Below are 27723 nucleotides of genomic sequence, written 5' to 3' on the forward strand. Positions count from 1 at the left end.
AATTTTAGTATTAATTTAGAGCCATTCCTGTTTTTTGTGCTTTTCCTCAATAGGCAACAGAAATTCACTGTATTATATCTTCAACTTCCAGTTCATTGTTTGGATTTTCCTGTTAAAATAAGTTTATTTGCTAAATTGGAGTCAACATTGAGATAAATGGGATGCTTGTACTTAGAATTAAGGCAGTGGTTATTTATTTATTTATTTGTTTGTTTGTTTGGCTAACTGTGGGGAAAAAATGTATCAAGGTGTAGGTCAGAAATATGAGTGTAGCTACTAAACTGTATCACATAAGCAACAATAATAAACATGTATTTATAAGTTAAAAGTCAGGAAATGCTTCCCCATGCCTACCACAATCCTTCCTAAAATATTTCTGTGCTCTCAGTGATGCTTGAAATTTCTACATTACTTTTCCATACTGAATGATGTTTATTATTTGGAAAATTCATTAGAGATAACAAGTGATGCTTTTTTAAAAAATAGCCCTAATATGTTTCTCAGAGTGCTTTCTAACGTATTACTTATTTGGAGTAAGGTCATATGCATTTGTGATGTGTGTTCCCTTGAGGAAGGATGGGACCTCAGTAATAAGTGACAGTGTGAGGGTATGTGATGGTGAGAGACAAAGGAAAGCAGAAAAACTCAATTTAAGACCCTTTTGTGGATTTCATTAAATAGCGATTTTTCTTTCACGAGTGAAAGGATGAAAATTTATATTCCCAGAAATATTTTAAAAATTATATCTTTCCTAGAATAAATATATGTTTTCCAAAGTTGAAAAGATTATATACTAAAATTAACCTGGAAACACACCAATTTGATTATCCTTCTACTGATAGTCTAACCTGGGATTTATTCTAAATTATCACTTTAAAAGAACTTCAGTAAGCCATACTACAGAGATGATTTGGGATGGGCTTTTAAACGCTGTCTGTCTTCATGGTCTCTCCACCAGTGTAAGATGTAAAATGCTTGTATGTTATTCTTCTCATTAATTCCATGGACGACTATTAGGTCAAAGATACCTACTGACACAGGCACAGTTAGGCATGCACAAACAGACAATGTACTCTGCAAAGGACAAATGATTACTTCTCAAAGACTGTTAAACCCAGAGTCCTCTCAGGATGGAAGGTCATTTGCCTAACTGCAAATTAATCCATGAGAGCCCATCCTCATCCCCAGCACTTTCCAATATTAAACCTAGTAGAGTCAGTTCTCTTTCTCCATTCCAAATAAGACATAAGAAGAAATAAGAAAAAAAAATAGCCCATTATGGAACTCTCTGCCCCTTGACTGAGAGATTTAAAAGCATTGTTTTCCTTTATGTGGTAGGATCGGCTACATTCTTTGGAATGACATTCTCTTGTAATCTTTACATGAGTATAAGGCTTGGAAGAAGGTTTGTTTTTTTCTGGTTTCACTTACTATATAACATTACTGTATTGGATTCTGATAAAAACAAAACAGCAACAACAATAAAAAACAATGTGTGTTATTTATCTATATCTATACACACACAAAAACAACTTTCCAATAGCTCATCATCTAGGATGATGCTTGTTTACTCACTCACCCACTCTCTCTCTCCCTCCTCCTTCTTTTTATAAACACCTTAGTTATTTATAACCACACTAGCAAAGTTTCAGTAGATCTGGGGAAAGTTGGTTCAGTTGGTTTGCACCTGGGATTAAGGAATTTTATAAAGCTCTCCAGATTATGTGATGACCAGCAGGTTTGGGAATTATGAATATATCTTTCCTTGGTTCTGTTACTTTCAATGGGCAAGAATATTGAACTTCCCAATCCCTCACTCAAAATATGTAACTTAATTAATTCTTTTAATTAACATTTATAGGTGGTGTTTATTATATGTAGGCTCTAAACTGTCAATAATGAATAGCTCTCCTTGTCAGCTGGATAGGAAAAAAGCTGAATACCAATCAGAAATACTATTTATTTGTTTATTTTATTTATGGCTGTGTTGGGTCTTCGTTTCTGTGCGAGGGCTTTCTCTAGTTGCGGCAAGCGGGGGCCACTCTTCATCGCGGTGCGCGGGCCTCTCACTATCGCGGCCTCTCTTGTTGCGGAGCACAGGCTCCAGACGCGCAGGCTCAGTAATTGTGGCTCACGGGCCCAGTTGCTCCACGGCATGTGGGATCTTCCCAGACCAGGGCTCGAACCCGTGTCCCTTGCATTGGCAGGCAGATTCTCAACCACTGCGCCACCAGGGAAGCCCCAGAACTACTATTTATGTTTTTGTCGTCACTGTGTTTGTTTTTATTTTCAGAAAAAGACTAAGCACTATGTTTAGATAAAGAAATGTAGCAGGGAAATAATTCAAGACAATCTTTTTACCACAGTCAGCATTGTGAAGTTTAAAGACTTATTTCTTATGCAAAATGTAGACTAAATGGATTATTATGGAGAAGAGCCAGTAAAATATCCCAAAATTGGTTTTGAGAGTCCAAAAGAAAAGGTTAGGAGATGTATATCATATTTATTAAAAACTAGATAGTTGAAGGACTTAATAACATTCTTTTAGAAATATGATGAGAAGGTTATTAATGTGTTGCTATTGTTGTTTTCTAAGACATATTATTTTTAAGCTGTTTCATAACCTATTGGTGAATCTTTGGCAGTACCACTTGTGAGAGCCTATTGTTAAATTTTCAGTACTTTTGTGAGCTGGTTGTTAAACATAGCCATTATTAAAAATTAAATTGTTACAATTGGATTACAATTAAATTAAAAAACAAAGGTAATAAATGCAACTTTTCATTTCCTAATTATTTTACTACTGTAACTATTATCTGTGCTTTTGGGGTTAGTTATATATACTGTATCTGTGTGGTGGAAATACTATGTCAGGTTGTCCATCTCTTCCCAGCTCTGTATTCAACAATGTCACATTGATAGCTTGATATTAGCCATAGTAAGTGTTTACACGGCAGAAACTGGCAAATACTACAAGCCCTGACTTGATTTATTGCTTTGTTCATTGTCAGTACATAAGTAGAAACGGGTTGTATCTGTAGCCATTATATTATGAATAGCACAAAAAATTGAGAAAATATCTTTTCTAGTATTTGAAAACTATTATTCAGTTTAGCAAAGAAGTTGCTCATATAATTTACAAACCAGTGACATTCTGATATAACATCGTTTTTGATGTTTCATTTTCATCTTACTTGTTAACAAAAAATCAAGCAATAGGGCTTCCCTGGTGGTGCAGTGGTTAAGAATCCGCCTGCCAATGCAGGGGACACGGGTTCGAGCCGTGGTCCGGGAAGATCCCACATGCCGCGGAGCAACTAAGCCCGTGTGCTACAACTACTGAGCCTGTGCTCTAGAGCCCACGAGCTGCAAATACTGAGCCTGCGTGACACAACTGCTGAAGCCTGTGCGCCTAGAGTCCATGCTTTGCAACAAGAGAAGCCACCGCAATGAGAAGCCCGCACACCTCAAAGAAGAGTAGCCCCCGCTCGCTGCAACTAGAGGAAGCCTGCATGCAGCAACAAAGACCCAATACAGTCAAAAATAAATAAATAAATAAAATTTTTTTTAAAAAAATCAAGCAATGTTCATTTAAGAACAACTTTTGTCTGTAAGTTGCAGTTATAAGTTGCAGCTACAAAAGTTTGGCAAAAAATACTGAAAGCACTCTGTAAGAATCAATTAGCTCTATGGAATTTACAATAATGAGTATTGTATATTTTATTCCTGTGTATAAATAGCATGCTACACATTCCTTAAATCAGTGATTCACAAATGACAGTCTGTGAGCCAAATCAGACTGACACCTCTTTCTGTAAATACAGTTTTAATAGGAGAAAGCTATGTTTATTCATTCACATATTGTCTACAGCTGCTTCTGTGCTAGAAGGGCAGTATTGAGTAGTTGCCACAGAGATGTTAACAGCCTAAAATATTTACTATCTAAACCTTTTCAGAAAAAGTCTGTCAATCTCTCTTTATATCAATAAAATTTACTTAAAAAACATATATATGGGTATGTACATTCACCAGTTTGGTTTGTTTGAGAGCTGGGTTTTAAATATTTTCTAGCACACCAGTGATTGACATAAGTCTACCACATGTATCTACTAACTCTGCTTGTTGTTCACTGGTAATCCTCTGTTATTTCTCCCTTCAAAAGCACTCTGTAAATATCCATTTGTATAGAGTGCTATGATAGGCCTCATAAAACCCTTCCTTTTCTCCCCTACTGAGGATCACAGAAGTGAAATGATGTGTGACATTCCAATCAGCTTTGATGGTAGAGCTGGGACCACAAAGCTAAGGCCCCTGAAAACCTGACCCCTCATTGCATTCCCAACTCCCTCCCTGATACATACTAGCTCTCATAATTGAGTACACATTATATAGCTATTGTAAAGACAAATATTTGAGTACAAACAAATGTTTTCTTCTCTGTTACATATCATCTTTGCAGAGAACATAATAAGATTTAAAATATTGTCCTTTTTAACAATTGTAAAAATTATTTTTTCTTTTTCATTCAAAATTTGAACTCTAGCTCAACTTATTAGAAAAAATGATTTAAATTCCAAATCAACCTATAAAACAAATGGCCAAAATGAAAATTCTAGTATTCAGGAGCAGGAATGATTTGAAGGTTTGTATGATTATACTCACATGCATATGTAATTTCTCTCTTTTTATTTTACTTTTTTATGTACTTTTTGCTCTTGGGTTCAGATAACAGCTTATTTGCTAAATTCACTAGAGAAATGACTGGGAATATACTTTCTAATCATACATTTATTATGTCATTAACAACAACAACAGTTTTAAGTGTCCATAAGCAGTTCATCATAATAGGGTTTGAACTTCCAGATGTAGAAGGATCTGTACACCATAACTAATTTCAGGCCCTGATCCATTACAAAAGGTTTGATAATTGAAACATGGCAGTATTAAGTTCTAGTCTGTTCTAGTGTAGGACTACCAAATTAATTGCAACCTTATAACAAATTAGAGTCTTATCAAAGAGCTTCATTAATGTTATAAAAGCCCTCAATGCCTTTCACAATATTAATTCTTAAGAAAACTTGAAATTCTACATTTGACATAAAAGTAAGTCTTCATTATCTGAATTAGGCTCTGAGTAACTATTTCTATTGTGAGCCCCAGAGTCCTCTCCCTTTCAATTAAAAAGTATACTATTATAATTAGCTTAGTCTTTTTTAGCTTTCTAAATTTCTGAAAAATAAAAATAGATATTAAGACATATCTTAAAAATAATAATATATTTTAGAAAAAGGAAAATAGGCTCAAATAAATAAAAACATACTTAAAGATCCTGATTTTAAGTAGAAAAAGCAATGAGAAATAATCTCAAAATTTCTATGTGGTTCTGATCAGACCCAATATAATCACTCTGTACTGTAAATTTATTTTTAAATGAAAGGCATATTTTGTTTGTTTTATTTTCTTATTTGTATGATTGCATTCATGTCTACTTCAAATGTAATTTGTCTTTGGCTACACTGCTTTGTCCTTCCATGTTGCCTTTATGCCCCCATATATATTTGAATACATTTGAAGGATTTTATTTACAAGTTAAACAGCATGGACTTGATCATAGCTATAAAACTCTTCTCTTTTTAAAGCCTTCCTAATTAACACTTGCTTTTCATTTTGATTTAACAATTTTATACATGCTTCCAAAATTTCGTAGCTGAATGATCACACTTCATTTTACTTTGATAATTATAGTGGTCCTTCTACATTATTTGTTTCCCACCATCTGACTTTACATTGTTAAATAAATTGTAGTTAATTTTGATGCTGAATTAGATCATCCCAGCTGAGCTTAAGATAATTATTTTCATTTGAAAATATTAGCTCCTTTCTCATACCTGCTTCTCCAATGATTATTTTAAAAATTAGTTCTTAAAGAAAGTTTCTTTTGAAAAAGAAAAAAGTATGCTTCTATCTAGAAAAATAGAAAAATTCAATACAAATATGTATCTCTTGTGGCAGACAATATTGTGTTATTTTTTTTAATCTCCTTCAGGTTAAGAAGGAACTAAATATGTGTTGAATTATCTTGTTACTTTTTTCATTATTATACATAGGAATGATTTATATATATGGAGTAAAATAATGGTTTCTGCTATCATTAAACTTTTTTTTTTTTTTCATTCCCACTGAAAATTTGGGGAAAAAAAGTTAGGGGAGACCTTTTTTAAAAACTAAAAATAAATTTCAATTCCTATTTACTCAATTGCAACAATTAGTTATTTAGTTTATATTTCCCCTTTATTTGGCTGTTTTTGACAAACTGAAAGTTCTTAAAATGTATCCATACATGAAAGCAGAACTAGTTGAATCCAAGAAAAAATTATTTATATTTAACATACAAATGAAATTGTATGTTGGTCAGCAGTAAGAGAAATAAAAGGAAAATGTTCTATAGGGTTACCTTGAAAGTGTTAACCACAAATAAGATCCACTGGATCAGTTGGTTACATGGTTTGACAGTGAATGTGTAGCTCCAACCACAGGATTTATAAACTACAGCATATATAGAGTTATACACATAACTGTATTCAGAAGCAGATTTCTGAGCATATTGAACATTTGAAACACAGACACAAAAGTTGCATTTTCTGACACACAATGTTTCCTTGTCTCTGAATTATTGCTGATGGCTACTATTCTTAAGAAATGAAAAGTTGACTCCTATGTAATCAAACAAAAAAAATTCCTGAGCTAACAAACCTCAACATTTGGTTCAGCTTTGTTGAAGACAAATTCTTGCTGATAACTAAAACAGATGAATTTGTATGATAAATTAGATTCCACAAGGGGTTCCTGGTACTCCCATATAATTTTAGGAAATTAGTCCATACAGCCCTTTATCTAGCAGTCAAATACTCTTTTAACAGTCAACACATTTTTTAAAAAATTGACAGAAAGACCTTTTAAAACAAAGAGGGAGACCAGTAAGGTGTTTGCTGTTAGGAATTCAGTGAGCATGTTGGATTGATTTTACAACTCATTTCCTCTCTTTCTTACCTCCACTCCCTCTCAGTGGTAATAAAATAACAAGTAAATAAACTGGTGGAGCCTGGAGGGTGCATATGAAGCTATAGATTCCCTCAGGCACAAAGGGAGAGAGCAGGAAATGCCTGGACACTGGAGACTTCAGAAAGTCTGTGCAGAAAAGTTATAGAGTAAGGTTGTTAGGAAAGGATACTAGGGGCCATGAACAAAAGCTACATTTGTATAGCATGTTAAATAAAAGCATTGTTGTCTTTACAACATCTAAAACCTGTATCAGTAATAAGGAAACATAAAACTATAACTACCTAAAGATATACACATAGTTAATGGAATTCAGGAACCAGAAGTAAGAAAGACCAAGTTAAATACATAAAACAAATGAGATATCTTAAGATAATGCAATTTGAGTACCAAAAACAGAGAATGGGGGAGGGAAGAAGGGGGAGAGAGACACAAACAGATGGACTGACTTTCTAGAACTTGACCAATGATTTAAAAATTTAAGATTTAAATAGAAGACCTAAAAAGAGATTAGTTACTGCTGAAAATCTAATTGTTAGTATGGAAGATCCAGTGGAAGATAAGCCATAATACAGAGGAAAGATAGATAAATTTCAGAAGAAAAAAATGTAAAAGAATTGCAACACAGTTTTGGAGACTGAATATGTAAATAATAGGCATTCAAGGTGGAAAATAAAATAATAAAATTGACAAGGAATAATTAAATAAAACAAAACTCAGGAATATGTCCTTGAATTTAAGAATACCTTGAATCTGTAGAAAGCAAAGGCTCATTATTTTATTTGAATAATCCAGGTTTTGAAATATAGTAAAATATTTCCAGTTCACTTTGTTAAATTAACATAAACTTAATACTAAAACCTGTAAGGATAATTTGATAAAAAGAAAAAAAGTTATACATCAGTTTTTATTTACAAATTGTAGAAAACATTCTAAATAGATGATCAAGTTAAATCCAACAATTTAGCACAAGAAAAATATATCATGTAAATTAATATAATAATAATAAAAGTTTCCTCATGTACCACCTAAATATCATCTCCTAGGTGACATGAATACCACTTTGGGGGAACATTGGTGCTATGACAAGATTACGGGATTAGGAGTTTAGCGACATAATTTTTACTCTTATGACAGGTCAGAAGTAAGGTAATTTCAGGCAAGAGACAAGTAACTTTCAGAAGTATTTCTCAGTTATTCTATTCATTATCATTCACAGAAGGAGCCCCAAGCTCCAACTTCATGAAACTAAGTACTGTGGAATGAGATTTGTCAGAGTTGGTCTTTGTAGGACCACAAATCATCATAATATCCAAGATTTTATGAACTCTAAGAACCAATTTTCACACCCTTGGAGGTAATAACTACCACATTAAGAATGTGTGCCTTACCATCATCAAAAAATCTAGAATCAATAAATGCTGGAGAGGGTGTGGAGAAAAGGGAACACTCTTGCACTGTTGGTGGGAATGTAAATTGATACAGCCACTATGGAGAACAGTATGGAGGTTCCTTAAAAAACTAAAAATAGAACTACCATACGACCCAGCAATCCCACTACTGGGCATATACCCTGAGAAAACCATAACTCAAAAAGAGTCATGTACCAAAATGTTCATTGCAGCTCTATTTACAATAGCCAGGACATGGAAGCAGCCTAAGTGTCCATCATCGGATGAATGGATAAAGAAGATGTGGCACATATATACAATGGAATATTACTCAGCCATAAAAAGAAATGAAATGGAGGTATTTGTAATGAGGTGGATGGAGTTAGACTCTGTCATACAGAGTGAAGTAAGTCAGAAAGAGAAAAACAAATACAGTATGCTAACACATATATATGGAATCTAAGGGGAAAAAAAAGGTCATGAAGAACCTAGTGGCAAGACGGGAATAAAGACACAGACCTACTAGAGAATGGACTTGAGGATAGGGGGAGGGGGAGGGGTGAGATGTGACAGGGTGAGAGAGTATCATGGACATATATACACTACTAAATGTAAAATAGATAGCTAGTGGGAAGCAGCCACATAGCACAGGGAGATCAGCTCGGTGCTTTGTGACCACCTAGAGGGGTGGGATAGGGAGGGTGGGAGGGAGGGAGATGCAAGAGGGAAGAGATATGGGAACATATGTATATGTATAACTGATTCACTTTGTTATTCAGCAGAAACTAACACACCATTGTAAAGCAATTATACTTCAATAAAGATGTTAAAAAAAAAAAAAAGGAATGTGTGCCTTAAAGGAAAAAGAATAGTAATATGCATTGTTAGCAAACCCTCAGTTTAATTACTGTACACTTTTTGGAAAATAATCTGACAATACATGAACATTTTAGCCCCCAAATTCAATATATTGAAAACTTTCTTACTGAAATACAAGTACCAAAAAAGAAATGTGAAATAACATCTAAAGGGTGTTTATTTCAGCATTACTTTTAGTGGCAAAAAACTTTAGTTTATTAATATATGGAATGGTAGTGCAAGTTGTGGTAGTGCCATTGAATGAAATATTACACAGCTCTCAAAAGTAAGAATCTCTATCCACTGACCTGAAGAAATGTCTATAATGCTTTGATAAAACAAAAGCAAATTAGAGGGCAGTGAGAAGCTACACCTTCCAAAGAATGGGAATGAGGTAGGGAGCTTTGGGAACATATCAGTTTTGCTTTGTATACTTTTGCCTTGTTAAATCAGCTTCTAAATGCATTTAGTACTATTTTAACATTTTAAAAGTGTCAGATATGAAATAAAGGGCATGGGTAAATAGAAGTTGCAAAAGAAGCAAGTACATCTTATATTAATCACGTTATTAGAAAAGCAGGTGTTTGGTGCCCTTGAGCAAGTTTAGAAAAACAACCAACCAACCAACCAATCTTAGAAACCAAACTTTCTGTAGGTATTCTTAATTTTAAATTGTCTGCCATTAGAAGCATTGTTTTTATAAGAATAAAAGCTTTATAACATGATTTTGAGTTTTACTTAGTGTCTGCTGAGCTTGGAATATTAAAATTACCCATGTGGAGTCTAACTTTCTTACCCTGATATTTGTAGGAATTCATATATGCAGTTGTTCTTGGGAAACAGGTAGTGACCTGATTTACGAAGAGTGTAATAATTTCATTTTCTTCACAGATATAAATACATGGTCTGAATTGGTTATTACTGGCAAATTTACATTTTAATTGTAAATATATTTTTGCAGATTTATGATGGAAAAGATAAAACAACTCATCTACTAGGTGCTTTTACTGGCGCATCTATGCGAGGACTGACCCTTAGTAGTACTTCAAACCAGCTCTGGCTAGAATTTAATTCTGATTCTGAAGGGACAGATGAAGGCTTTCAACTTGTCTATACCAGTAAGTATTTTGGAAGAAAAAAAAAAAAAGGCCAAACACTGATGCTAAATATTTATTAAATAATTGCAGTACACCAGGTGAAGTAATATTCAACATCTGATTATCAATTTGCTGTTTACAACTCCCTTCTATGTATATAATTTTATTTGAACCTAACTTTAAAAATTACAGGTATTCTAACTGTTGCTATTTTACAGTTGAAACAGCTAAGATTCAGAAAGTTTAAGTAATTTGTGACTTTGAACTTATTTATATATTTTAAAATAGCAGTATTCTTCACGTGAAATGTTTAAGAAATACAATTAAACGTTTTAATAAATGGGAATCCAATGTTTGAGCTTCTACCTATAATTGCAAAACATATGCAATACATGTGTAGTAGTTATAGTTGGTCACCCTTAATGATAATTGGATGGTTTCAAATGATTTTACACTGAAGAGTAGCTAAGATTTTTGTTTGTTTTGCTCTTGTGTTAAATTGCCTTGTTAAAAATAAACTTATATAGAACTATTGTTTTATACTCAAGTCAGCTTTATGACATTTAAACAGGTAGACGCTCAAAGACTGAGAATCGTTGAGAGCCATAGGTAGGTGGGTTACATCAATTGATATATGAACAAAATGAATTTATTTTACCTGTATCATAATTTAAGAAATAGACTAATTACACCAATGAACATTAAGTCGTATTCAAATAACATATTTATTAAGTTTCTGCTCTGTGTAAGAACTGTTCTAGGAAAGTAAAGTGCATGAAAAACTGGTGATTCCTGGTTATGTGTTTAATAAATTTACAATTTACCAGATCAAATCAGTTTTTTGGAAGTTCAGAATATTCGTGTAATATAGCAAAATAAATTAACAGTATTCAGAAATCTTCACTGTTAGAATATTTGAGATAATTGAATGAATTCCATAAATTTTCTCAAGAAGTCAAATGAATGAAAGCTATTACAGAAATGGGGAAATTGAAATGGTTACAGCATCAAAGATATTCATGGGATCCTAAAGGGAATCTGCATCAAATTACTGTTTGTGAAAATGCTCTTTCTTAATGATATAAGTAGGAGACAGGAGACATAATACTGAGATATTATTCTTGCTCCTTGTTTATTTAAAGGTATTTTCCTACCTGTGCTAGAATTGTTACATTATTAACATTAACACAACAGAAATTAACAAAATGATGTTGAATACATATTTTTAAATCCTGAAAACTCTTGTGTATAATGTGATTTCTTATGACGTCCTCCCAAAGACAAATGAAAATCCAAGCAAATCGTGTTTACAGATATTGCTGTGTGATGGACTAAAAATAACAGTATTGCGGATTATTGCTCAAATATAATTGGTGTGATCTGCTTAGAAGGGCAAATGTTTTTTAATCTGTTTTCCTCTTTCCCTTTTTGTTTTCTGACAGGGCTGGTGACATTTTTCAAGTCATGGCTCAATGTTTACATAATGGTGTTTCTTTGTTCTGCATCATTTTGTATTTCTCTTTGTCTAAAATGTCAGTGAGTTTCATAGAGGAAACCTAGATTTCCTTTTCTGATATGTAAATTCTATGTAATGTGAGATTATTGATGCAAAGATACTGGGCATTGTAGGCCATACCTGGATATAAAATTGAATGGGTTCCTCAGGTGTCTGGAATGAGTAAAATCAGTGACTGTTTGTCATTGCTGTGAGCTACTGGTTGTCAAAAAAAAAAAAGAAAAGAAAGAAATCCTTAAAAAGAAAATATTTGAAGTCACTCTTCTTAATGACTCTGGCTGTTCATTATAGGATGTGCATCATTATGAAGATGGAAAGCTATAGAATTGGAAAGAGAGTATAAAAGCAATTATTTTTTAAAAAGGGCAGACATACATCTATGAATATTTTTCAGTCTCAGAACTGAAACTAAAATGTTTCAGTCTATATTCTGGAACTAAAATATTTATAGTCTGCTTCCAAGGTGTCTCTGGATATCACTGGGTCAGTAAATGCTCCTAAGATTTTCTGATCCAATGGCTATGTGCTGAGCTCCTTTGTTAAGGAGGGTCCTGGAAGTAGTAACACATCTGTTATTAAATGTATTTGTTCCTAAGTGTTACTTCTGTTTTTCACAATGGCAATCTTTTTACATATCTGCAATTATCTTAATAGTTAACCACAGATTTCCTAGCTTTGAAAGAAGCTACTTCCAATCCTCCAAATATACTTTGGTTTCCAGCCTTAGCACCTGTAACCAGGCTTCTTTTTCTTTCAATATGGCCCACCCACCTCGGGCATCAATTGAACTCTTCAACTTCAAGACCATTTCAAATATTTCCCTACTGGTGCTTACCCTGATTCCTTCAGCCAGAGTTAGCCTACTTTTTAACACTTCTTTTGCAGTAGTCTATATCCACAGCTAATGTAGCTGTTATCACATGGTATTGTGGTTATTTTTGTTTGTTTTGTTTTTTGCAAACATGTTATGCATAGTTCTTCATGGGGCCATTTCACTTCATAATGTCTTTAGTCAGTTTTAGTCCAATTACAACTTTTTATGTATTCTTGGTAAATTAACATGTAGTCTGAATACTGATTTTGTAAAATGTTTTTGTGATATAGAAGATTCTACTAGGCCACATATTTTATATTCCTAAATTTCTTAGAAGCAGTAATTAATTTTTGAACATGAGAGAATTTGCTAAGATGTGCAAACATGGGGGAAAATGGAAAAGAACAGGTTTTGTGTTCGAATCCCTGTATCCAGTCATTTCTAAACCCAAACCCACCCCTGCCATTCTGTGGTATGTTCCCCTTAAAATTATTCCACCTTTGTTTCTGAAACATCTGAGAGAACACTGTGAGATAAAGAGGAGTTCCAATATTCACATTAAGAGGACTAGAGACAGGAGAGGGGAAATTTGGCTAGGGCAGATGAGGTAAGGATTCATGAATGAGGTAGAATTAAAGGTTGTATTGGTGCATCACAGAAAGAAATAGTGGAGAGTATTCCAGGCAAAGAGAATAGGATGAAGAAAGGCACAGAGATTAGAAAGAACATGCTAAGCACATTCAAGGGAAATAAAGCAAATAATTTAATTCAGATTAATCCCATTTGCCTAGCTTCTCACAATTCTAGTTTTAGCATAAACAGGCCTTTTATGACCATCCTTATCTAATGACACCTGCCCTATCTAATGACAGTCATTTTTTATCTACCTTTCTATTATCTGTTTTTTGACTTAACAACATTTACTGTTGTCTGGTTATTTTCATTTTAAGAGACAGAATTGCATTTAGTTGAGAATAAAATGAAGAAATATTTTAGAACAGGCCTTTAAGTTGTGTTTTATTTCAACTGTCTTATTAGTCCATTCATTATATAGTCACTAAGAATAGCAAATGGACTAGTGGCAACAGTGGTTGAGATGCCACTTTTGACGTCAAGTAACGGTAAACCTAACCATGGCTTAAACAATTAGGGTTTATTTTTATCATATGAGAGCTGTGAAGAGAGAAGAGGTAGGCAGATCTTCATTCAGTTGTTAAAGGGCCATGCCGCTGTCTTTTTGCTGTGGCACTCCTAGTGTGTTCACTCTTGTTCTCATGATTGTTGTGACATGGTCACAAGATGGCTACTTTAACACTGAACATATTGAAGGCAAAAAGAAAAAGGGAACAGGTAGTGTCAGCCATATATGTCCCTTTTATCAGGAATGCAGAATCTTCTGTCAGACGTTCTTTTATCTCTCTTTGTCCAAAACAGGGCTATATGGTTATGCCTAAATTTCCCAGCAAGGCAAGCTGGAAAAATGAAGCATTTGTCAGACTAAAAAATTGGATTATTATTTGACCATGATGATTATACTGCCTGATATGCTTCTGTTACTGCTGGGAGCAAATTCAAGGTTTTGTTCATGAGGGAGAAGAAAAGTAGAGCTATTGAGAAGACAGTGTACAGTGTCTACTATGATGTACAGCTGTAACAGATATTCCAAAACATAATAAGTTCAAAGATATTGTATTAATAGATGCCTCTGTGATTAATGGTGTCATGGAAGTCCAGAGACTCTTGAGTGCCTAGAAAGGAAAATCATTTGGCTCACCCATTATTAATAGTTTTAGTTCTACTATGCTAAGAAGACAGTGAGCTTCTTTCACTTTCCTTAACGAATAAATAAATTACAACATACCTGGTATGAAAATGCTACACCACATTTGAGGGGAGATAATTTCCCATTCCTTTATTTTTCTAAAGCGAATTAAATCTCTTCAGTCTTCATCCTTTAGAGTTGTCAAGAAAAATCTTACTTAGTCTTTTGTAGAGAGATCCTTCTTCTCCCAAATTAGTTTCTCAGTCAAGTCTAGTTTGATTTAGAGAACTGAAGCATGGAGAGCTATGCTGGTTGAATGTAAAACCTCTGTGACAAACTTGGTCAGACCTTGACTAACATTAGGGAATCCAATTGCTCTTCCATCCCTCCAGTTTCTCAGAATTAACTCCCTCCTTGAGTCAGGCCACTCTTCCATTCTTTTCAAAAATGGCTGACAATTACACTTGCCCTTGAGAAATCTGAAACTTATTCCAAATAAAAATCTAGATGAGGCATATTTTCAGGTGCTTTATACAACATAAAGTAATTAAATATGTAGTTGTCTTTCCTAGAGGGTATAGGGGAGTAAAGTGAGAGAAAATTACTATTGCCGCCTTCTAAAGTCGGAAGAACAGGTCAGAAATTAGGATCTCAATACAATATTCTCCCTAAAACATCACTCTGCTCTGGATAATTCGATAATAGAACTTAACAAAACCTGATAGGATACTCTGACCAGATCCCCTCAGCCGCTCAATACACGTGCAAGAATGCATTCCTAAATCTGATGTCTTTTACTGTGTTTCTCTCTGAAGGCTTAGTGGTAGAAATGTCATTTCTTTTTGGTCACATGTCTTGTCTTCCCTTTTATTCCTCTATTGGAATTAACTTATTAATGTGAAAGTTATTCATTGGATCATAGGTTTAAATTTTGTGTTTCTCCACTGGAATGTTTTGTGCTCTGGGAATAAAGAGAACACTGAAGAAGACAAAGTTCCTGCCCATATGAAGCCAACTTTTTAGTGAGACAAGACAGAAAAGAAAGATATGAACAAAAGATAAAGAACTGCATTTAGAAATAATTTGTAACAGGATGATAGGATAGATAGGTCTACTGTACCCAGTTTGTTCAGGGACTGTGTCTCAGGAGGTGTCACCTGAATTGATAGCTGAACTATAATAAGAGATCTGAGGGTAGAGGGTTCTAGGCAGATAGATCAGCAAGTACAAAGGCCTAAGAGACTTCAGCTTGAGTTATTTGGCTGGAGCTGTGTAAGCAAGGAGAATGGGACAAAATGAGAGGTAAAGTTTGAAGCTAGGCAGGGGTGAGGTGGACTATAGTAAGGGACTTAGATTTTATTTAAAAGGCACACAGAGACATTTACCATTGTTAAAACATTAAATATAAGAGTTAAAAATAATACCTAACATTTATCTACTACCTACTAGATACAGATATAACTCTATGAGGGAAGAACTATTATCCTCAGTGAGAAGAGGAGGAAAAACAAAGCACAGAAAAGTTGTTACTTGCCCAAGGTGACATAGCTCATAAGTGCAGATATGGAAATTGAGCTGAGGGCCTCTGTCTCTAGAATTTGCAGGCCTAATCACTATACTATATTACCTCCAATCCAAGTTTTGGATATTTTATATTTAAAATTCCATGGATTTACATCTTTTTTTTTTTTTTTTTTTTACTGTTGAAGTAGATGTAAAAATAATAATAATTTTTTAAAATGTTAATGCAATTCTTCCTAAAGAAACTTTTGTCATTTTATGCCTAAGAATCTGAATGCTTTATTATTGGCCAAATTTACTATCAAAGAATGATTTAGTCCTAGTATCTCTTATGTTGTTCATGAAATCTTTAAACTCTATTTCTTGAAAATATGCTTCATTGCAGATTCTTCTGGCTCTATTTATTTCTAGTTAATCCACTGTCATTCAGCAGAAAGAAATTGGGTATTTTAAACAATCATCCAATAAAGAGCTAAATTGCACCTTTTTGATAGATTATAGCATTGTCTTCTCAAAAGCTGATCTGGCAAAAGTCCATGATGCCCAGCCATTAGGCATTACCTCTGGGCCCAGATGTCTTCTTGTTATCACCTCTGCACGTTTAATTTTCTAAAAAGCCCATTTGAAAATGTCCATTATCCCAAGGGTATAGTTCAGCTATATCTGGATGTTCTTAGCCTTTGAGTTTTGTTGCCTGAAATAGTTTAGTAATCCACAGGGAACATGGCCATTTCAAATTTTATATTCAAATTAAAGATGGGCAATAGCTACTTTGTGATGACATTTCTTGCATACTAGCTTTATAAATATATAATAAATTACCCTATTTAAACTCTTTAATTTAGTTACCAATATGGTCTTGACAATGTTAACCATGAAAAATAATCAGATGACCTACTAACTCTAACTTTACTCTTAGTATATAATTTATTCAATGCAAATGCAAGTAGAAAATAAGTAAATTACACGGAAGCAACAATGTTACTCTATGTAAATCTGTATCCTATAAACTACTTAACAGGTACATTTGGCATTTCTATTACTCTTTAAATCTTGAAAATTAACCAGGCAATAAAGGAAGTATCGACTAATGCTGCATTATATAGTACAAGGTATTCTAACTAAAATATTGAAGAAATATTTCTTGATTACCTGTCATTTATATATACAATATTGGATATAATTTCTTCATGTTAGAATAACAGGAGAGTCATCTTCATAGCCTTCACATCCCAAAAGCTTTGTAAATTTTGAGCTTAAATATCTAATGACCTACTAACTTACTCCTTATATAAAATTAACTTCTGGCAGATTGAAGACATATGCAAGTCTCAAAACTTTAAAACGCTTAGAAAAAAATGTGGCCTAGAATAGCTGTGTCTTTAAGGCGAAGAAAGATTTCTCAAAGAAGATACATGAGCAAAAATCTGTCAATACTCAGGAGCATTCCTGCCCTTCTAAGCACTTCCCTTAAGTGTAGAGACTAAAAATCTGGCACTGCATTTCCCCTGCCCTTGCCAGCCAAGATCTCTGCTTAGATTCTGCTAATTAAAGGCAAACATGTGAGAGCTGAAAGGTAGGATGGATAAAGAAGCCATTATTTTCCACCAGCATCTGCAGGCAAGAGTGTGGTGCTGGCAGGTGGTTATATGTGGCAGCAGCTTCCCTGAACTCCTGGATTCTTGAAAACCAGCAGTGATCTTCTGACCTTCACGCCCTCTGAATTTCTTTGTATTTTCCCTCTAATTTCTTGTATTGAATTTGAGCAACTCAAAATATCTAAGTGGCTTCTGTTTTACTGACCAAGTCCCAGTCCTTATTATTATTATTATTATTTTTACAAATCTCTCTATAGGGAAATATACCATAAACAAAAAATTTAAATGATATATTTTAGAAGGAGATATTGACAATATAATAGAAAAACATACACTCCATAGAAAGGAATCCTACAAATCAATTAAAAAATATAGCCTTGGGGCTTCCCTGGTGGCGCAGTGGTTGAGAATCCGCCTGCCAATGCAGGGGACACAGGTTCGAGCCCTGATCTGGGAATATCCCACATGCCGCGGAGCAACTAGGCCCATGAGCCACAATTACTGAGCCTGCGTGTCTGGAGCCTGTGCTCTGCAACAAGAGAGGCCGCGATAGTGAGAGGCCCACGCACCACGATGAAGAGTGGCCCCCACTTGCCACAACTAGAGAAAGCCCTCCCACAGAAGCGAAGACCCAAAACAGCCAAAAATAAATAAATAAATTAATTAATTAAAAAAAATATATATATAGCCTAAAAGAAAATATGGGCAAAAAAATTTCACAGTAGAGGTAATTCCAGTAACAATAAGCAAAAGTCAAAAAGTGCTTGATAGAAATTAAGAAATGAAAATTAAAGCCAACATAATTTTCTATTGCATGTTTGCAAAATTGGTAAAAATTAAAAAGCGGTATGATACTAAATGTTGATAATAATTTGAAGAACTTGAAACTCATGAACTTTGGGGAATGTAAATTGGTATAGTCACATAGGAGAAATTTGGTGATATCTAGTAAAATTCATTTTTAGATATGTCTAGGTTGAGCCAATTATGCATATACTAAATTTGGCTGATGGCTAAAAATTAACATTCAGGCAAAGCTGAATCCCACTATCCCAGAATGATGTGCAAATTTAAGATGTACAAGACACAAACTAGCATATTTAATAATATCACTTACTTTTTCATGCCCAAAGATTAAACTGTGGGAAAGGCTTTGAGTAACATATTTTCTAGTCAGAACTTTATACATGGGATTTAGAACAACGGCAATTAAAAAGAAAAAATAATTATTTACCCTATCTCCTATTCCTCCAGTTGGAAATGCAAAGCAATTATTTGCACAAGCTTTTCTGTTTCTTTGTTTAAACTCTTAACTTCTTTTTTTTCTTTTTAAATACTTGCTGGAAAAGTAACTGTTTTGAATGATTTTTCCAAAATTTGATTACACTGCTACTATTGATATATTTATATAAATGGCTAATTTACATATATAATTTGATATATTATAATTTATATAAATAAATTACATTAGAAGTTACTCAACAAATAGAATTAAAAAGTTAAATTAAATGTATATAGCTTTTCAAGACTCAAAACTGTAAAGATTGTCTTCTTAAAGCATTCTTATAAAGTTGGTCATTTCAAAGTTTGATATGTCTGATTATTAGTTTGATTAGTGAGAAACAAGTGTGTCAGTTTTTTGATTAGTTTGATTAGTGAGAAAAAAGGAATGCATAATTTTTCTTCAGTGCTTTCTTCTCTTTATTTTCCTTATGTCTGAACCAAAGAGGATTATCACAGTGTTATGTATGGTCGTGGATTATTTTCTGCTTTTGAATTTTAAAATGACATTCTGCCTTATATACATCCTTATTTAAATATAAAGAATTCTAAAATAAGACTTTTTCTTGCAAGACTCATGGATTAAGTGGAATTTAATAACCAAATATTAAATATCGTTCTTAAAGATTATTCTGCTAAATATTATGTATTAAATCCACCAAAGAATTCTATAGAGTTTAAGATTATGGTAGAATATTGCTTTATTATTTAAACTTTTATTAAGGTTTTTGGTTTAAAAAAGGATATGTTTCTCTAACGTATTTATCTTATTACTTTCTCAGTTTCCTTATTAACAATCTAATTCCCTTTTTATTTAGCAATTTGAAAGTTCTTACTTTTAGTACATAAAATTAACATATCTTCATTCACCATTCAATACTCTAAAATTTCACTTTAACAGTATTAAATATATACTTACATTTTAGGTGGATTTCAAAGAAATAAAGCATATAAGGACCTTCTTATTTTAGTTACATCAAAAATGCTTACTTACATTCAAAAAGTGATTTTCAGATATCATTTATATTTCTAAGCCATCTGCCGTATTGCACTATTGCTACTATTTTGCTAACCAGATATAACATCACCCTATGTGAATGCACAATTATTCATAAACAAATTGAACAGAAATTATGTTGACGCAGGGATTGAACTATTTATCTTTCATTGGCCAAGGCAGAAGTTAAGTAGGAGATTAGCAGATTTTGACTTAATCTTGAGGAGAAAATGATCTATGAATCCCTACATGGTGCATACACCATAGAAACACTTGCATATGTGCCAATGGGGACATGGAAGTATAGCATTTTTATAACAATGAATAATATAAGCAATATAACAATATGAATGCCCATGAGCTGGAGAATAAGTAAATCAATTTTGGAGTATACCTCCAATGGAATATCATTAGTAGTTAAAATGAATAAAATGTGTGTGTATGTGTGTGCATAAATATAAAAGTAAAAACGCAATGCTGGGCAAAAAATAAAGGCTTAGAAGACTTTTATTTTAATTGTATAATTTATGTACAGATGCTTGAAAATCATACTGTATATTGTTCATAGACATATAGATATGTGTTAAACATATAAATTATGTGTGAAAATAATACACTAATTGAGAATATTTGCTAGCTCTCAGTAGGGAAAGACCAGAAAGGGATTGGAGACAGACATAAAAGGAGTTTTAACTTGTTTTGCAGTATTTATTTCTTAATAACAATATTAATGTGAATATGAAGCAATTAATGTAAATATTAATCTGAAAACTAATCTGAATTAATATTACTATTAATCCGAAGCAACTATCCAATAGTACCAGATGGTGACGTTGTTGTTTTATCCTTTCTACTCTCTTGTAGATTTCAAATAGTAACTTTAAAATGTTAGAAATCCTTAAAGAAATCTGCTATATGGTGGCAGGAAAGGAATTAGATCTCAGTTTAAGTTATTCAGCAAGTCAAAAGGATTTAAGTAATTGAGGATATTCAGTTCATTTTGTGCTCTAGAAATTTTCATTTCATCAGAGTATCAAATTTCACAAGGAATGGTGAATATTTATAGTATATATTTTTTCATACACATCTTTATTTGTCAGTTTCAAGTATTTGAACTTTTCAATGAAAAGACTGGCAGCTGAATGTTTCCATAAAGATAAGACAGTTCTGAATATTTATGAATAAGCAACAATAATTCCACCAAATTGGACTAAATTTTGTGCTTTGTAGCTTATATACTGTTGTCCATGTGCATTTTCATCTACAATGCAAAGTATTATAAATTATCTTAATTTACAAAGACTATCTCCATTATACCTCATCACCAGCAATTGCCAACCACATTTACAAAGCATTCAAATTAAGGGAGGATGAATTTGGTAATAAACCTTGAAAAGAGAGCTTGATTTCCATTTTTATTTTGATAAATGATATGTGGTAAAACTCAAAAGTGGCTGAATCTTGAATAATAAACTGAATATTATGTCTGGTAAAAGGAATTCAAACTTGTTATTTTCAAGCAGGGACATTTTAAATGTAGTGTTAAGTGTGCAGATCCATACAAAGTAGTATGTCCTAAAAATTTTGTTACTACTTCTGTTGTTTCTACTTCTGTTTTTGAAAGACTGACTTGCTGACTGACCCTTTATATCTCATATATGTCATAATTTGAGTTAACAACTTCTAACCTCTTGTATGGCTCTGTTTCTGAAGCTGTTTGCATTTGCCTTATTTTAACATATTTTCACCCAAATGAGGCTGTCACAGATTGATCCATATAGGAAATTCCTGAAGGTTTTTTAACTGTCTCATAAATTTCAGTTTCTCAACAACATTATCTTAGCTTATTTTTCAGTTGTCTCCTAGAGATGATTGCCTCTAAGAATCACACTCATTTATGAACATTATTGAACATCTGTTATGTGCCAGATTTTGTGCTGGGTAGGCATTGTGGGAAAAAGAAAAAAGTGAAATAAGTCCAGTCTATAGGAAAACAAAGAAAAGAAGCAAATGATTGTAAATTAATTAAGGTGTGTGAAATAATTCTGTTGGTTAACAGAGGAGGGAAAGATGAAGAACCCCTAGAAGAGACTAGGAAGAGCTCCTTATGTTCTCCAAGAGCTAATGTAGCCCTTAACATACAGAAATTATAGTATAAATTCAGTACTTCTAGCTGTACATTTCTGGTAATTTTATGTTTATTATGACACTCTAGGAAGTCAGTACTATAAATTAGTGATTTGTCATCAGTGAACTAATACATCCTTTTTTGCTTTCTAGTTCAAATTTAGATTAATTTGGTCAAGGATCTGTGCCTACAAAAGAGATACAAATCTCTTTTTGATTATCATATGATTTAAGATGTACATAAAAGTTGTCCTTTTGTCAAATATTATTTGTCTTGAAATCACAGACTTCCCTAATTCATGAAGCTATCTGGAATATTTATCATAGTCCTCTAGTCCCAGAAGCTATAATTGATATAATTTAGCACCTAATTATTGTTGGTGCATTCATTATATCTTACATTTATCATACATTTATGTAATTTGTAAAACATTAAGGGCAGAAGAATTCCTTAGCTAGGGAGCTTAGATTTTGATAACTAGTGTCATGTTTGATTTACATTCTGAAGTACCCTTTTCTAGTTCTTTCAGTATCTTAATAGTGAATTGTGCTATGACAGTTTTTTAATATTCATCTTTATTAATTTTATTCTGAACATGCACACAAAGTGTTCTGGATCTACAGAGATTATTATCATTTAAGTGATATAATTAATAATAATAATAGTAATAATAATAACTGTGTCAGCATCCCTTTGACCCAGTCCTTACCCCTGTAGTAACACGGTGAAAATCAGATGGAAAGATCTACACGAGTGACCAGGGACAAGGAATAAAGAAAAATGCACGTGCTGTGCTTAAGATAGTTGTCTTTAACTCCTCTCCTGAAAGGAGGAAGAAAAAAACTTCTGCTCTTTGGAGATGGGATAGAAAGAATTCTCGGTTTTTATTCTAACCTTTGGAATGTAAATTTAGGGTTTCAATAGTCAGATTAGCCTCCTGTGTCTCCAGTTTTTATAATCTAGAGATATCTGTAAGGTTCTGGGTCTCATTCTTCCTTGAAATGTAACACAACCCCCCTTCAGAGTTAGGTTCATCTCTGCAGTTCTCTCACTACTCAAACAGTTGTAACTTAACTTCTCAAGTGTTACACTTAGCCCAAGATCACAAGTTTCCAGCAAAAGTCATGTGGAAAGCCCCAACCCTTTAGAAATTGAAAATATGTTCTCTACACCCTACTCTTTTTTTTTTTTTTTCCTTGTGAGAAATTTTGAGAGTCGTACATTCTGGAGAAAGCAGAAAATAAAAAATCAGAGTTCTTCAAACTGATTACTGTGTTATATTGACTCTTGATAAAGTATATTTTAAATATAAGGCTATTTCACTTTCTTCTAAGACTATAAAAGTAAAGCAGTCTAAAGTTATATTTGCAGTGGAGATATTTGTTACTTGGACAGTTGTGATTTCACATATTTTGTATGGATTTTAATTTTTCATTATTTGATCATAATAGTTACATTGGTCAGAATCTATTAGCTGCAAATCACTTGAAGCAGGCAAGAATCTTACTACTATAAGTTATGATATAGTCATATAGACCATGGGGTAGCATTGCTAAATTTGAATAATACAACAAATTCTAATTTTTGAGAAAAAAGCTCTCTATGGTGGCTGTAAACTAACAAAATTAAATATGGTAAGAGTAATAAAACCAGGAAAAAGTATGTACTCATATAAAAAAAATAAAAAGGGATGATTTGTACAGTTTTAAATCTTCCTGTTAAATTTTGTCTTTAATAAACTTGTATTTTCTCATAGGTTTTGAACTTTCACATTGTGAGGATCCTGGCATTCCACAATTTGGATACAAGATCAGTGACCAAGGCCATTTTGCTGGTAGCACTATCATTTATGGATGCAATCCAGGCTATACTCTCCATGGAAGTAGCCTTCTCAAGTGCATGACAGGGGAGAGAAGGGCATGGGACTATCCTCTGCCATCCTGTATTGGTAGGATACTGCTTTAGGTTTTCATGAAATAGTTCTATGGAAGTGTTATTAAAATATACTGTACCTTTTCAAGTTATTCAGTCTGTCTACACACAACTCATACTTTAATCAAAAAGTTAATGAATTCATAGCTCAGATTTGTGGAGAGTGAGAGGGTTCTTTTCATAATCTTACCAGTGAGTACATTCTCTTTTTTGGGTAAAAAATGGTTTGAAGCCATTATGTTTATCTTATCTTGATATAAAGTTTAACTCACTACAAAAATATGCTGAAACTCTTAATCATACACATTTATTGAATCACATTGACCAGTTTTGTTTTTTGTGTTTTTTTTGGTTTTTTTTCAGAGTTGTTTTTATATACAAAATTATTGCTTATGCTGGTGTCAAGGTGGATTAAAAAACAGTAAACTATTCTCAATAATTTCAAAGTCTTTATTTATACACTTTTTCAAAAACTAAAAGTGCATATGTTTTTCTTATGTGTATGTATCATGACATAATTAAATGAATTTCAGTAACAAAAGACAATGTGAGAGTCAGTGATATCAGATATATTGCCTACATGAAGCTATAGATTGATCATTTTCTCTCTTGTTTGTACAGCCGGAGTACAATTTTATTGCTACCATCTTTAGATTGATTAACAAATAACTGGGTATTATGCGAGAAGCAGGGTGGATAGAAAAGTGTTGATAAAGACATCTGCTTTTTTTTTTCTTTTTTTGCTCCAATATCAAATAGGTGCCACGCTGGAATACTAGGACAATAAAGATATTTAAACAATATCAAAACATTTAAACAAAACACTAACTCCTCAGTAGGGAACAAACATGATTCTTTAGCAATTCTTATTTCTTAATGGCATTTGTGGAAGCACAAATCCATTCTGTGTCAGGCCCATATGGATAAAATTGACTTAAACTTTTTTTTTTTTAACAGCTTTATTAAGTTGTAATTGATATCTTAAAAAAATGCACATGTTTAATGTATACAATTTGATGAGTTTGGAGACCTGAACCTTTTGAGATAAATTTTAATGTTTGTTAGTTCATATGGTCAACATAGGAATCTCCACAAAACTTGAAGGACTTCAAATAGAAAAAAAATGAAATGCTAGTTATTAGAGGTCTTGCAACTAATTGCAGTGTTTTTGATGACATGAGTCTTCTATTGGTTTATTAAAACAGTGATTCACACAGAAAGCAAACATACTTTTATCTAACCAGAATGCAATTATAGTGCTTTACTTTCAGATGGCATCTGAATTTTGGATAGATTATGAGGATAATACTACAGTAACAACCTAAATTGACAAAGCTTGAGATTCTGGAATATGACCAACAATCAACCCACTGTCATTGGTTATGAGAACAATGTAGCACTGATTAGTTCTCTCTGAAGTTATGTTCTTTGATGTGAATATGAAATATATTCAGAAAATCATTAAGGCTTGCAATAGCACAAAAGTATAAACTTGTAAATACTGACTTGCCATGTTGTCTTTAAAATTTAAATCATAAACAAATACATTGAAAAACATATATTTTCCTTATATGTTGAACCAAGGTAAAGACATTTTTCATTTTTTGGAAAAATTTTATGCAAATAGGACATTTGGTCTGGTATCAGAAAGAAGATTTTAATTTTGTTTGCAATGAATCAATGCACTTTATGTTTATGAATCTGCCAAGTCAAAATTTAGTGACTTGACACTGCTCAAAATTTCATGTGAAGGGTAATCTTTTTTTTTTCTAATGATGGTTGATCAGGAATAACAGCTGAAACAGTTGGACACATGGTGTGTCATGCTATGACTTCCATGATAACAGGAGATGAAATTCTATTTTAGATGGTGTTCTTTACTGGCAATAATTAATAGCTTTACCACCTGGCCTAAAATCATAATTTTCTATGCCCATTAACCTTAAATATCTATTATGATTATATTTTTGCCTTTGCCAAATAAGAAACTTTTTCTCAATTATATGGATTATTTCTAGGTAATTATGTTCCTGTAGCTTATACATTGAGCAAACAAAAATTAATTTTTGAGACACCATAGCCAAAGAACTTTAACCTGTACATCTTCATTTTTATCTACAAATGTAAGACTTCTGTCAGAATATGAACCCCAGTGTTATGGTATATCACACTGGTTCATTTGAAATCAAAATACCAATAATATTTGTAGCAAAGAAATATGGAAAAAGAAAGAGGTATGTTTAAATTCAAGATAAACACAGTACCCAAAATTCCAGTCTGCCTTGAAGTTGCTTAAAAATTAATCTGGAGGAATGAAGTGTCAAATTTGTTCTCATAAGAAATATATGCCAATAATAGTGATAAATCATTAAAATGATGAAAAATGAATTATTATAGTTATAGAGTTCTAGGTTGTCCAACAAAGTTTTTATTTAAAAAATGAGAAAAACCTCAATAAGTGATGGTAACTTCTTAAATACAGATATCTTTTCATTTACTTTAAAAATAACTTAAGTTTATTATTATAAATTAAATTAAGCTAATGTTGCAATGCAAAATAAACTTGCTTAGCCCTCTGTAGGTATGTGTATCAGTTAGGGTTCTCCAGAGAAGAAGGATCAGTAGATCTAGATACAGATCTGTCTGTCTATCTGTAATCAAGAAATGTATTTATTTTGAGGAGCTGCCTCATGCAGTTGTGGGAGCTGACAAGCCCAAAATCCAGAGAGAAGGTCAAAAGTCCAGAAACTCGGGCAGGACTTAATGCTGCAGGCTTGAGGGAGAATATCTTCTTGTCTAGAAAACTCCACTTTTCCTCTTAAGGCCTTCCAATTTATTGGATGAAGGCTACCCACATTATCAAGGGTAATCTTAAAGTCAACTGATTGTAGATGTTAACCAGGTCTATAAATAGCAATACCTAAACTAGTGTTTGATAAAATAACTGGGTACTGTAGCCTAGCCAAGTTGACACATGAGACTAACCATCATAGTGTGCTAAAACGTAACACCTAAAACCTTTGAAACAATTTTACCTACGTGAATAGAGCCTACAGATTTGAACCATGATATTCGATTGTTATTAGGTCTTTTCCAAATGCTGAAACTTTCTGTCTTTGACCTTCTTTGCTCTAATAATCGAAACAAAACAAAACAAAATCCAAGCATCCAAGATGCTTACTTCAGTCATTGAATTTGACAGTAAGACAGTAACACTGCAGAGAACAAGCAAAATAAATATAGTAGTATATTCAAATATTTAAGCAAGAAGTAAAATAATATGGATTTGGCTTATTTTTTTGGTACTATGATAATCTGGAAAATTTTCAAATGTATAATGTATTACTACACTGTGGTTTCCAGGATTTAGAGATGTAGAACAATATACTAATTAAGCAAACTATTTAGTTTCTCTCTTCTCTAGAAAGAGAATTCTTTCTAGATTATTGACTTATCAAAGTAAAATCATTCCAGATATCCCAATATATTAAATATTATTAAAATGGAGAGGGAATTCCCCAGAAGATAAAATTTTTATTATAGTGTATGATGATGCTTACATTTTTAATTTGATAAATTTTATAAAAATTAGAGACCGGTTTGATTTCAGTTTAAATCAAAACTGAAGTAGATTTAACTGAAGAAAAATTTAATAAAAATGCCATTTTGACTTTCGGGAGGTTAAAAGCGAACGAGTTTAGAGTGATTTAAAGGGGAATAAAAGGACAATGAAATTTAGAAGGCCTGAGGGACTGCAGTAAAGCTTATT

General features: G+C 32.8%; 1 protein-coding gene across 3 annotated transcripts in view; it reads left to right on the plus strand.

Moving 5' to 3' along the window:
* The window catches only part of CSMD3 (CUB and Sushi multiple domains 3), a 1183499-nt gene that overhangs the window by 829910 nt on the left and 325866 nt on the right, over positions 1 to 27723 (plus strand). For all 3 annotated transcript variants that reach the window (XM_007188796.2, XM_007188797.2, XM_028168178.2), the window contains 2 exons: positions 10270 to 10426; positions 23779 to 23970. In XM_007188796.2, the coding sequence (XP_007188858.2) occupies positions 10270 to 10426; positions 23779 to 23970 (349 nt within the window). The remainder of the gene's footprint in view (positions 1 to 10269; positions 10427 to 23778; positions 23971 to 27723) is intronic.

Source organism: Balaenoptera acutorostrata, chromosome 17 (assembly GCF_949987535.1).
Source record: "Balaenoptera acutorostrata chromosome 17, mBalAcu1.1, whole genome shotgun sequence".
In the NCBI taxonomy this organism is placed as follows: domain Eukaryota; kingdom Metazoa; phylum Chordata; class Mammalia; order Artiodactyla; family Balaenopteridae; genus Balaenoptera; species Balaenoptera acutorostrata.